Consider the following 12,861-nt stretch of genomic DNA (forward strand, 5'->3'; position numbering starts at 1 on the left):
ATATGTAACTGTAAAAGCACATGTTGTGTTGTTTGTCCATGTTCACACACCTGACTTTGATCTAGTAGCTGTGAGCGAATGAAACGTGCTGGAGATGGGTAGAAGCGGTCTCGGATGAAAGTGCTGCATGGATTATAGCTTTTTTATCCCACTTTTCCTCGACTACATGAGAAACAGTGCCACCATTTATTTTATTTTTTTTATATAATTGCATTATATTGTACAAATGAGAACAATGCAGTTGAACAGGATCAATTTTTTTTTTATTTAGCAAAGGAACCAAGTAATAAAATCCAATTGCAATCTTTAGATTTTTGGAGGAACTAGGAGACTCAAACCTGTTCCAGCATCACAATGTCCCTGTGCCCAAAGCCAGCTCCATGAAGATACACTTTGCATGGGTTGGAGTGGAAGATCTCCTGCTATAGAGCTCAGACTTTAACTCTTTTTAACACCTTTGGAATGAATTAGAACGCTGATTAAACCCCAGACCTCCTGATCTCACCTACATCAGTACCCAAATTTTCAAGGAAGCGTGGAGGTTATAATAAACAGCAATTGGGCATCAATGTGTCTGATTCATTGGGGATTTTCATGAAACTGAAATACATATGTGAGATTTCACTGATCAATTATGACCATGAAACATGTATTTGTTTAATTTTTATTGCAAATTTGTGTGTTAATTTCTGAGAGGTATTTGGATGGTGATGTTCATGTGTTCTAGTACTAAAACATAGAAATGTAACTAAATTTGTATCTCACTGCTTATAATGAACTCTGCTTATATTGGCATCCTTAGTAAATATGACCAAAGAAGGCTGTAAAAATGTATTTGATCATTTGTTTTAAAAATTATATATACACACATTTATACATATACAGTGGAACCTCGAGACTCGCGAGCTCAAGATTTGGCAATTTTTCATTTGGAACTATGAGTAACTCGCAAAAAAATCTGATCGTTCGAAAGTTCGGAGTAACATTGCGGTAACGGTAAAAGTAAATATTTGAAAAACTATTTATTGTATTATTGATTTAAAGTTGTAAATAAATCATTAATGACAAGTAATTCGAAACCTTCATTGAGTTTACAGTACATGTACAATTCCTCTTAAAAAAAACAAATTATTTTAATAATTGATTAGTTGGATAATTATTGACCCCATTACTTTTTATTTTTTGTTTTTTATGCGACGTTTTGCTTATTGTAACTATACAGTAATCCTCCGCCTTACAGCTGTTCGAATCTTTGTGGTTTATCGCGAAATTGCGTTTGCCACATAATTTAATTGTTTAGCTGATTTTCCCAGTCTCTTGCGGATAAGTTATATAATTATATAAATATATATAGATATAGACCACACAAGATTTAGTCAAGTCAAGTCAAGAGGCTTTTGTCATTTTTACTATACACAGTGGTACACAGTAAAAAAGAAACAACGTTCCTCCGGGACCCTGGTGCTACACTAAACAACAACAGAATAGAGCTACAACACAAACATAAAGTGCATCGAGTGCAACCTGGTGCAAACAAAAAACAGTACAGACAGACAGTGCAGACAGACAACACAAGACAAGGCAAAAAACAAGTATAGCGCCGACTAGTAAACCTACTGTATACTTGATTATACAGTACTGTGCAAGGAGAAATGTAAAACCTCTACCCAGGATAGAATACAAACAGAACAGAACAATGTAGTGCAAAAAAACAGCAGCAAGGAGGTGCAAAGACAGCATGTAAACATTCTACTGTAATACAAAGGTGCAAAGACAGCATGTAAACATTCTACTGTAATACAAAGGTGCAAAGACAGCATGTAAACATTCTACTGTAATACAAAGGTGCAAAGACAGCATGTAAACATTCTACTGTAATATAAAGGTGCGAGTATAAATAATAATAAATAGATAAATGGTGGTGGAGTGGATCGAGATGAGTGATTGTGTTTAGCCACAGTGCCAATGAAAGTAAAGAATGCGGTGATGCGTATCTTTAACTCGGCCTCTTTTTGACGTGATGGGACACTTCAACAAATGAACAAGCAGAGACACTACGCATAAGCTACGCTACTACAGATCTGTGTACTGTGCAGTACATGTACTCACTATAAATGTGATGGTGTACTGTATTTCTTCCAATTTACACACAATTCATCTCACTATATTCTTGCAAAAGTTTTTTGTGTGTGTGTTTAAAGTGTGGGGGGATGATTTACGTCAATAATAAAAAATATATATCTTTTTTTTGGCATGGCGTCCTTATATCGCAGTTATGTATAAAAGTGTACGAAAAAAAATGCAAAAGCCACATTTTGAGTTTAACTATTATTACTTTAGACTTTTTAAAGCTTATAACGGTAGTCTGTAAAAAAAAAAAAAAAAAAAAAAAAAAAACGACAACAACAAAGAAACAGTACTTGTGTATGCAAGGGTAAGCAATTTGTGTAAATCAGAATTTATATTGTATTTTGCACACAGCAAGTTGACAACCAGGCTTAAAAATCTATATAAAATATAAATATACAGTTTTTGCTCACCGTGCTGTTTTTTTACCTTCATCCGTGACACCAATGTGTTTTCTTTTTACATGCTTACATGCTCGTGCATCACTGTGGTACTCCCATGCCACACAAACGCCGCTTTGCATAACTTGGATGAATTGGGACGCACAGTTTTCCGGCTGCCGGTTGACCCTGTACCGTCCGTGATTTTTATAGACAAAATCCTAAAGGAAAATTAAGGAAGAACACAAAAAATAAATATATATAAATCTTGCCGTTCATTGCACCCCTCCTGTCATGTCTTTGTCCCCCACTAGAGCGCCCCACACTTTGAGAACCACTTGTGTAGTGGAAATCCAGGTGGGGCATGAGTCGCTGGAACCCTTCATGTTCCACAATAGACAGCAGCTAATGATCAGTGCATATGAAGTATATTTCCATTAATGTTACTTTCTATTATGAAAGATCAAAAGGTTAAACAGTAATTACAAACGGTAGTAATCTGCTTTGCTCATATTTGCCGAGGGTACGGATATTAAACGTGTACACATCTCCAATAGTTCTTTAGTGACAAAGCGGCAACAAGGTAGCGTTTCTTGTTTTTTGGTTCAGTGAGGTTTGGGAAAACGTAAGATTTTTTTATATATATTTTTTTTTTTAGGTTCTTAAAATCATTCATCAGAGGCTTGCCCGTTCTGCTCACTGCTTGCCAGCGTGCATAGATTGCCCGGTTTTTCATTCCCTGTTTAACTTGATCAGTGCCCTTCTCAAGATTATAACAAATGACAGCAACAAAATTACAGTCATCCATCTCGAAGCAGGCTTCAAGAGAAACACTTCTATTCGCGCCCTCCAAGGGTGCCTCGCAAACAAGAAACGAAAGTAAGAGAGAGGAGAATCGGACAAAAATATTTAGAAATGTATGGCATTTATTTGAGATTTAGTTTAGTATAAAGCGTATAAAAAATTATTAAAGCTCCTGATATAGATGCACTCTCACCTATTACTTGGCTTAAGTCATTCCCAACTTCTAAATTGTTCACACGTGCATTTCCACCTGTGTTTCAGCGTGATTGGCATTGTTAGAAGTGGGACTTTTGAAAGCCGGAGCAGGTTAGCAGTGTCTGCAGGTGCATTATGGACTCTTTGACAAACCACAGTGCTTAAAACCCACACAGAAGAATTTGCAGTAATTGTAGAGCTCTTTCTGTGACTCCTGCCTTCATTGTTTTGTTTTATTGGTATGATTGATTTTAGTATGTGACTGTTTTCCATTGACTGGCGAGTGCCTTTCACGGTTTGGATCTTCCCACCATAATTATTATTCAGTATTTGCCGTTTGAAAGAAAGAAACTTGTCCACCCGCCCGTGGGTTTGTAACTACTGGGGCCGTCACGTAGGTCTACTGTGATGTCTTAAAACAAAAACTGTCATCTAGTACTCGAGCATCAGACAGAAAGCACTTCCAAGTTTAGTTTTGTATTCAGTTCATTAAAGAACATGCATTACATTTGATCATTTTTATTGTGCGATATCACAGATTTTTTGAATTTCCCTTTTGGTCTTAACGGCATGTGTAAATATGAACACGCATAGTTTAATAATCGTCCTTGCTTTTTTTTTTTTTTTAAGCGCTATTTTGCAGTTAAACACCTTTTAAAGATCACTATAATCAGAGTCCAATTAAATCATAGTTTCTCAAATATAGCAAAACACTTTTTAGATCTTTTAAATCTTTGTGCTTGTGACCAAATATATAGGATGGACCTGTAGCCAAACTAAGTCAGTCAGACCCTATAGTTCTTTCTGAAGGGTAATTAGACTAGGCATTTGTCTAATGGATATTCACCTTCTAAACCCTGAGGTTGTCTTGTCAACTAGAACATATGTAATAATTAATAGAGGCTTATTTGGCTTTCATGGTATTGTGTGTGTGTGTGTGTGTGTGTGTGTGTGTGTGTACATATGCAGACGCTCCCCACCTTACAAACGAGTTGCGTTCCGAAATATCATTCGTCCATGATTTTGTTTATAAGTTGTTACCGTGTTTATCGACTACGCATATCTCCTGATGTAAGAGCTATAAATACCATCAAATAAACAATAAAATATACTAAAATAAATCCAAATATAATTTCTATCAAGTAATAAAAAAATAAAAAAAATGACAAAATTATCGTAAAAAAAAAATAATAATAATGCATTGGTCCAGTGCGCATCATGTAGACTCGTTACGGTCGACTAGCTAGCTGTCACTCTCCTCCGTTTTGAATTTTTCCGACTCGGGACAAATTTCACTTTGAGGACCGGTTTGTTCGTATCCACAAAAGTTCATAAAGTGGGGAAATGGACTGTAAATGGACTGCTTTCCAAAATGTAGGTTTTTAAAACACGTTTTTGTTTCTATGCAACAAACTAAGTAGTTTAATGGTATGAAGATTAACTTTGACCAAACAAATGTATAAATGTTTAGATGTTACACTTGATGTTTATTGAAAAATCCTCCCTTAGCATGAATAACAGCTTTACACACTCCTGACATCCGGACAGTTCATTTCTACAAACACTTGGCTTAAATACTTTTGCCGTGCCTCTTGTAAAACTTGCCGAAAGTGTTCTTCACTAGTTTGAGATTACATTCTGACATTGCGAACCAGGCCATTCCATGATAGATAACATTCCAGACAACTGTTTGCTCTCAAAATAATGCTTACATGTACACTTCTGCTCATCATCTTGTTGTACGGTGAAGTTGGTTCCAATGAGCCGCAGTCCAGATGCAATTGCATGGTGTTGAATTATGGAATGGTTGCCATGTTGGTTCCTTTCACCAGGATCAAGTCTCCAACCTTCCCTGCTTTAAAACAAGCTAAAACCATTAAACTTCCACCTCCATGTTTGACTATGGGGGTGATGCCACCTACCTAACATCACCTACCCATTTTCTGTCTTACAGACATTCTTCTTTTAGAGACAAAAATGTCATATTTGGACTCATCTGTCCACAGAACATTCTTCCAGTAATTTACTGTCCAATTCTTGTGCGTTACACCACACTCAAGGTGTTAAATTAGATCTGATTTAGTATATTTATTTAAAGTTTCACACTGACTAATCGTTACATGGTTTAAATATTGCATTCAAAACATCTTGGCCATATAATGGTTAAATTGTTACATTTTCTTGTTAGTCAATTTAGCTTTTCTTGAAGGGTTTTGAACAAAAGAATGTATGGCTGAAGCGGATTTATCAATCGCCGTCAGTTCTGTGGCTAATTTTGGTGTCATAAATCAGACATGGTTATTTAATGAACATTTCCATTGATTTGGAAAATTTAGAACATATGCCAGAAAATATTATTAATGTAGTAAATCTTGCCTTTTATGCTTTTTGTTTTCTAGACCGAGGTCATTAAGGGTCCTAACGGTAGTGTGGGAATGACGTTCCGAAATGTCCCAGCGACTGAAGGTGACGTAGTGCATGTAAGCATCGAGACAGTGACTCCAAACTCCCCTGCTGCCCAGGCTGACCTGCAGAAAGGAGATCGCTTGATTGCAATCGGAGGTTGGTGTCAAAATATCAGGATTTGTGCTTCAAAATGCCAGAGCAGAGTGAAAATAAATTATGTAGTGTGTACATATTTTTTTGTTTAGCTTGCCATGAACTTTTAAATGGATCTTTATTGACTGCAATCAGGAACTCTGGTCACATTATATATCTCTCTCTCCATGTTTGTATAGGAGTCAAAGTGGCATCCTCTGTCCAAGTGCTAAAGCTACTGAAACAAGCTGGAGATCGAATAGTTGTCCTGTATGAGAGACCAGTCAAACACCATGTGCCTACCATGGGTTTGGGACCTCTCCAAGACACTCTGGGTCCCTTGGAAGAACCTACATACCCTGTGGCTGGGGGTTATGAGGAGGACCCAGCACACATTCCCACTATGGACATAACTGATAGCAAAGACAATGACTCAGAGTTTGAGGAACTGATAGTGGAGTCCAAACTAGCTGGAGCCCCAGCTATTGCAGAAGCTAAAGATGATACTTTACTCTCTGTAAACCAAAGCCCTAAAAAAACTGTGGCCAATCTGGCCTCCAAGCCCTTGGGTACAATCTCGCCAATTCTCAATCGCAAACTCAATTTGGCAGGTCTTCAATCGCCGCTCAAACTTCAACAAAAAGAGTCACCAAAGCCCTCACCGCTCAAGAGTTCAGAATCATCTGAACCACCGCAGAGGCCTACAGTGCCACCGCCTCCACCACCTGTCCGTCCGCCTGTCCCTCCTAGGCCCCATATAAAAGTGACATCTCCTTCTACAATCTGTGAATCCCAAAACCTAGAAGGAAGTGACTCTGTAGTGGAGAAAACCCAAGAGAAATCTCCACCTGCTTCAAGCAATGGAGAGAAACAAGCATCTGAAAGAAGTCCTACGAAAACTCAAGAGCCAAAGCTTGTAAACAAACCTGTAGAGTCCAGTGAAGAACTTTCAACAAATCCTATCTCCAGTAAGCAAGATTTGATTAAAGACAAGGTTGTCGAGAGTGCCTCTAGCCTTAAAGATAGTATGGATGAGCAGGGCCACTGGGAGTCAGCTGAGGCTATGTTCCGCAACAGATACGGGCACTGGAGCAAGTCTTCTGTAGTCTTTGATGTGGAAAGCCACCATAAATATCTTAATGTAGCACTCTGGTGCAAAGATCCTTTTAAGCTAGGCAGTCTCTTATGCTTGGGCCATGTTAGCTTGCATTTAGAACATATAGCGTTGGAATGCATGTGCATTTCATCTGCGGAATACCAGAGCACCTTCCGGTTGTGCGCCCCTGAACCGAGGGCTAGCGTCAGCCGTACCGCACTTCGAAGTTTGAGCACACACAAGGGCTTCAACGAGAAACTGTGCTACGGAGACATCACTTTAAACTTCACCTACCTGGGAGAGGGCGATTCAGACCAGTCCAGCGGAGTTCTTGAGAGGGAAGTAAGTTTGCAAGAAGAAGAGATAAAAGAACGTGAGCGAGAACGGGACCATATGCCGACACTAACTCGGTATGACCTAAATTACAGCTCCATGCATCTCGAGGTTCGCCACAACTTTCAGGACACGCAGTTTCAGAATCCCACCTGGTGCGATTACTGCAAAAAGAAAGTTTGGACCAAGGCGGCATCCCAGTGCATCACCTGTGCCTACGTCTGCCACAAGAAGTGCCAGGAGAAATGTCTTTCCGAGTATCCTTTCTGTCTTGCGATTCCCGACCGACGAAGCGTAGACCCCGAAGCGAAATCTACCATCAACCGGGCGACCACTGGTCTCACACGGCACATCATTAACACCAGCTCCCGACTGCTCAACCTAAGGCAGGTTCCCAAAGCCAGAATAGCAGAACAAGCAGAGGTCTGCTCTGGAGTGCCAGAACCTTCCCCAAAACACACTCCCAACACCTCGGACAACGAGAGCAGCGACACCGAGACGTACACAGGGGCTAGTCCTTCAAAACAACCCACAGCCAGTGGTGGCACAAAGCTGGCTCGCAAAGAGGGAGGGTTAGATGATAGTGTGTTTATTGCCGTGAAGGAGATCGGTCGGGATCTGTACCGTGGTCTTCCTACGGATGAACGCTCGCAAAAGCTGGAACTGATGCTGGATAAGCTCCAGCAGGAAATCGACCAAGAGCTGGAGCACAACAACAACTTGATATCTGAAGAGAGGGAAGCCACCGATCCCCGTCACAAAGCCCTCGTCACCTCAGCTCTAACCAAGTCTGGTGAACGGCTTCAGGCTTTGACTCTGCTTATGATCCACTACCGCGCTGGCATAGAGGACCTAGAGTCCTTGGAGAGCACCTCGCCTTCCGAACAGCACTGCTTCCCCAAGACCAAAGTAGAGGTTCTGGAGGAGGACTTGATGGCTGCCGAAGTGTACGACAGTGACATTTGTAGCCCAGTGGATGTGCAAAATTTAAATGACATTAGTGAGGAGCAACTGTGTGTGGAAGCATTAACGCGTTAGAAAACGGAAGTCCTAAACATCACTGACACTGGCAGCATTTAATTGGAGGATTTCGGGGGACTGGATGGGACTGTCTGGGATGGGACTGGGATAAATTATGAGTGTGAGGTTTGCAAAAATAAGTTATTTTGCAAGGTACACAGAAATTGATCTGGGGGATTTTTCCATATTTATCTTTTTTGTCAACCTTCAGTCCCAAGCAAGTCAGTCAAGTACATCAATGCAATGTTTTAAATATTAAACTTTTAGGTCAGTATTGGAATTGATCAATATTGATGTAGATCCCACCGAGCTTTCCTGCTTTGGCTTTGTAAAGGGGAGTCTCCCATTTTTGTAGCATCAGTGTTAATAGTAATATTTGAGATTAAAGAACTCCAGGATGCTTTCTTGTGAGCTTTGCACCTTTTGCTTTTGTCTGCTTTAGTAGGATTTAGCCAAGTACTAGAATGTAACCTTCGATATCAGTTCCACGTGGAGCTCCAGCCTCCCTATCCTGCTATGTTGTGTTTTTACTTTCTCCAATTTCTTTTTTTTTTTTCAATCTTCTTTAAACTTGAGCACTTTTTTATTGTACTTAATTTCCATATTTTGAATTGTTCTAAATGATTTGTTCCTTTATTTATCTGTATCCTTTTAATATGGCTGTTTATGTTCACTTACAAAGGATAAAGGTGATGCCTTTTTTTGGGGGGGACCATTATTATTTTTTTGTTGTTGTTGTTGATGTTCAGTTTTGTTGTATTTTAATGCCAAACTAAATGTGACAAATCACCACTGTTTTATGTCGTGTTCTGTTGGTTATTATGGTGATATCATGTGCATCAACTAATAATATATTTTGATGAAATATTTTTTTTTCTTTGTCTTTTCAGGACATTCCTACTGTAGCTAGTTTGCACATTCAAAATATGAACATTGTCAAAAAAAGACAATTTGTAACCAACCAAATTATATGGTATTTGTCGTTTGGAATTATTTTTATTAATTACTTGAACTTTCTAGGCTTAAGTTCCGTCTTTCTAATTGGACAAGCATTTGGTTGATGAGCATTAAGGTTTTTGTTGTTTTTCTTTAAATTTCATTCTGCGATTAATTTTTGAAGTTGATTTCAGATCATGCTAATGAATGTATTTTCCAAAGAAGTAAAGAAAAATTACATATTAAAGAATTACTTCAGTTCAATAGTAGTAGACTAAGGATTTAAAAAAAAAGAAAGAAAGAACAACAATGAGTTAATCAATCCTGAGGTGTTAATCACAAATCTTTTTTTTTTTTTTTTTTTTTTTTGTGCTGTTCTTTCCAGCCATAAAATTCTGTACAATACACTGTCCTGGTTGTTACGACTGGTTAAACATGGGTGTAGTTCAGAGGCCAGCGATGTCTTGCTGTAGACTGATGGATCCACCCACATCATCTGACTTCTAGTTATAGTTCTGTCAGGTGACAATTGTGTTAAATCTACATTTTTCTTTTTCTTTCTTTCTTTCTTTCTTTCTTTCTTTCTTTCTTTCTTTCTTTCTTTCTTTCTTTCTTTCTTTCTGTTGTTTATTTCTTTTCTTTCTTTTCTTTCTTTTCTTTCTTTTCTTTCTTTCTTTCTTTCTTTCTTTCTTTCTTTCTTTCTTTCTTTCTTTCTTTCTTTCTTTCTTTCTTTCTTTCTTTCTTTCCCTTTGTTTCCCTTTCTTTCTTTCTTTCTCTGCCTTTGTTTTGTCTTTCTTCTCTTCTCTTTGTCTTTCTTTCATTCTCGCTTTCATTCTTTCGTTCTTTGCAGGCTGCTTACCGAACACTAAGCCTCAGCTGGTTTTCTCACACCACCACTTGTATTTGAATGAAGTATAAACTCAGAGGTGAAGGAGCTCTTTGAGACGAGTGAAGAAATGTTTCACCTCGTCGTTTAAGACGACCTGGAGGACTGAAACTGTTTGTGGATATCGTTTTAAACACACATATGAAGCATGTAAAGACTCCTGAGAGTGTGTAGGGATGCTGAATGGTTTGTAGTTACACCTGGGTAATAAGGAGGGCAGTTCCCACTTCCGTTTCAGCACTTATGACGCTTCTCTGCTGTAGGCTTTCGCTCAATATCTTCATAGGTCAACTACGGTGTCGGTGAACAGAGCAGAGAATTCAGTGCGCGCGCACACACACACACACTTATGTGACCTGTTTTAGCCTGGGGCTAACTAAAAAACGTTCCTGAAAGCTTTGTCGTTCTTGTTTTCTTTTTGTTTTTATGTCTTATAGCTTATTGGCAGAAACAGTGACCTTGTGCTCCACACACACACACACACACACACACACACACCAGAGGCTCAATCTCAATTTCTCTTCAGTGTTCCTCACAGTAAAGATCGTATTTGGCTCAGCTTATTGTGGTGAAACATTTTTGCAAGAGTCGTTGTCCTCATCAGAAGCAGAGTCGTGTTTCTTACACAGCCAGTTTTAATCAGATTTCGTCTTCATGTCTGTTTCTTCAAACTTGATTTGTGTGTCCACACGTTTCCGGATGTTTCTGGCTGCGAATATGGGTTCGATATGAAATCTAAAACGATAAAATTTGATATGGAGAACAGGGGACGAAAAAAAGAAAATCTGACAAAGTTCCTGTGTAAAAAAAACACGCCGCTATTGTAAATAGCATGAAACAAAGATGGCCGCTGCAAACTCGACCCTAACTTAACACACAGTGGTTTATTTTCATTACTATTATTGTCGTCTTTGCTTCCAGATAAAAAAAAAAAAAGGTTTAATGTTTTAAATGTGGTTTTAGGGACCGCTGCTGAAGTACTGCACAGCTTTGTATCGTGATGCAGGAACTTTAAACACTGACATCATATTTGCTTATGCACTTGAGATACAAAATAAATTATTTACAAAAAAAAGTTAGTTTGCTCTTAATGTCCTGGTCCTTCTAAAAACAAAAACGAATAATTTGGACAAAACTGGCGGTGTGGCTAGCAGACAGGAATTAGCATTCACATTAAAATGAATTCTGGATGCTTTTAGTTATATGCTAATGCTAACTGTATACTAGCCATGTTACCAGTTTTGAGGAATGATTCTTTCAGATGATCATACTGGGTTCATTTACACTCATACTGGATTTATTTAGATAAAACCAGACTAGATTTATTCAGTCCTAGTCATAGTTGTTTGTCCGTTACTGAAAGGTGCACAAAGCAATTAGCATTTTGATTAATTCTATGAATTCATTCTTGCTATGTAATAACAATGCAGCATTCATGTTGATTCTGATTGGTCAGAAGCTGTTCATTCATTTATTAAAAAGGTTATATTAATGTGCTTGTTTTACTACGTGTTGACTTACAGATACGAAGACGTTTTTGATTTTGATTCAAGTGTACACTTTTCAGGTGGGAGAGGTTAGCCCTTCGTAGGTAGCTAATTGGTTAAGGCATTGGACTTTGGCTCTGAAGGTCATGAGTTCAAATCCCAGCTACACCAAGCTACCACTCCAGGGCCCACTGGGCATTGCTCTTAACCCCATAGCCGTTGTATGAATAAGATAAATGTAATTTGCTCTGAAAAGGGTGCCTGCCAAATGCTGTAAATGTCTGTTCTTTTGCTAAAACGATTTTCAAAAGAACAGAAATGGTAGTAAGCAAAAAAAAAAAACGGCTGTTTGTAGCTATTATAACGTGAGCGACAACAGAAACTAGCTTGTAGAAGTTTCACATCTGCATATCAGGGAACCTTGAAATGGTTAAGAAGTATATTTTGTCCTTTGTTATTCGTTTAATCGCCAGCAACTTGCGAATAAAAGCCTTTGGTGGACATAATGTTATTAAGAATGTATTAACTTCTAAGTGATGGTGACTCCATTATTCCTCAAGCTGCATCGCAACAACCGTTTTTCCGGTTTTATTTCTTATATGACGATCTTCATTCCAGACACGCATTAGCACTAAACGCCACAGTAATTCAGTTTTGTCGGCTGCTTTTTTGTTTGTCGGCCACCATGCCAATCCTCAAGCGAGGGAAAATCGGATGTGGCGATCGCTATTGACTCGATTTAAATGCAAGTCGAGTTGTTCTCCAAAATGCTCCAAGTGTTCACCGAAAACAAAGTGGACACGCGTATTGATCGGAGAGCAGCTGGCAACCCGTGCAGTTTATTGAGCTGTAGATGAGATCGGCGTGTCGATCAATCATCGCAAATGCAAGGCTTCCATACTCGGACCCGTTTACTTGAGAATAAACTGTTCATATTGAAAATCAATAGAATTTCTGGGCGCAGGAAGAAAGTTGCATCACCATCGGAAATGTTAATGCGTGCTTTCGAAAGATGATCACCCCCAGGGTGTGTGTGTTTTTTTTTTTAGTTTCTTTTAG

The 12,861-nt window shown here is 38.7% G+C and overlaps 1 protein-coding gene across 2 annotated transcripts in view; it reads left to right on the forward strand.

Moving 5' to 3' along the window:
* Positions 1 to 9,282, forward strand: part of pdzd8 (PDZ domain containing 8) — a 61,822-nt gene extending 52,540 nt beyond the window's left edge. For both annotated transcript variants that reach the window (XM_083544561.1, XM_083544560.1), the window contains 2 exons: positions 5,906 to 6,068; positions 6,245 to 9,282. In XM_083544561.1, the coding sequence (XP_083400687.1) occupies positions 5,906 to 6,068; positions 6,245 to 8,511 (2,430 nt within the window). In that variant the 3' untranslated portion in view covers positions 8,512 to 9,282. The remainder of the gene's footprint in view (positions 1 to 5,905; positions 6,069 to 6,244) is intronic.
* Positions 9,283 to 12,861: the final 3,579 nt, after the last annotated feature.

The sequence above is a fragment of the Silurus aristotelis genome (genome assembly GCF_946808225.1).
Source record: "Silurus aristotelis genome assembly, chromosome: 6".
Taxonomy (NCBI): domain Eukaryota; kingdom Metazoa; phylum Chordata; class Actinopteri; order Siluriformes; family Siluridae; genus Silurus; species Silurus aristotelis.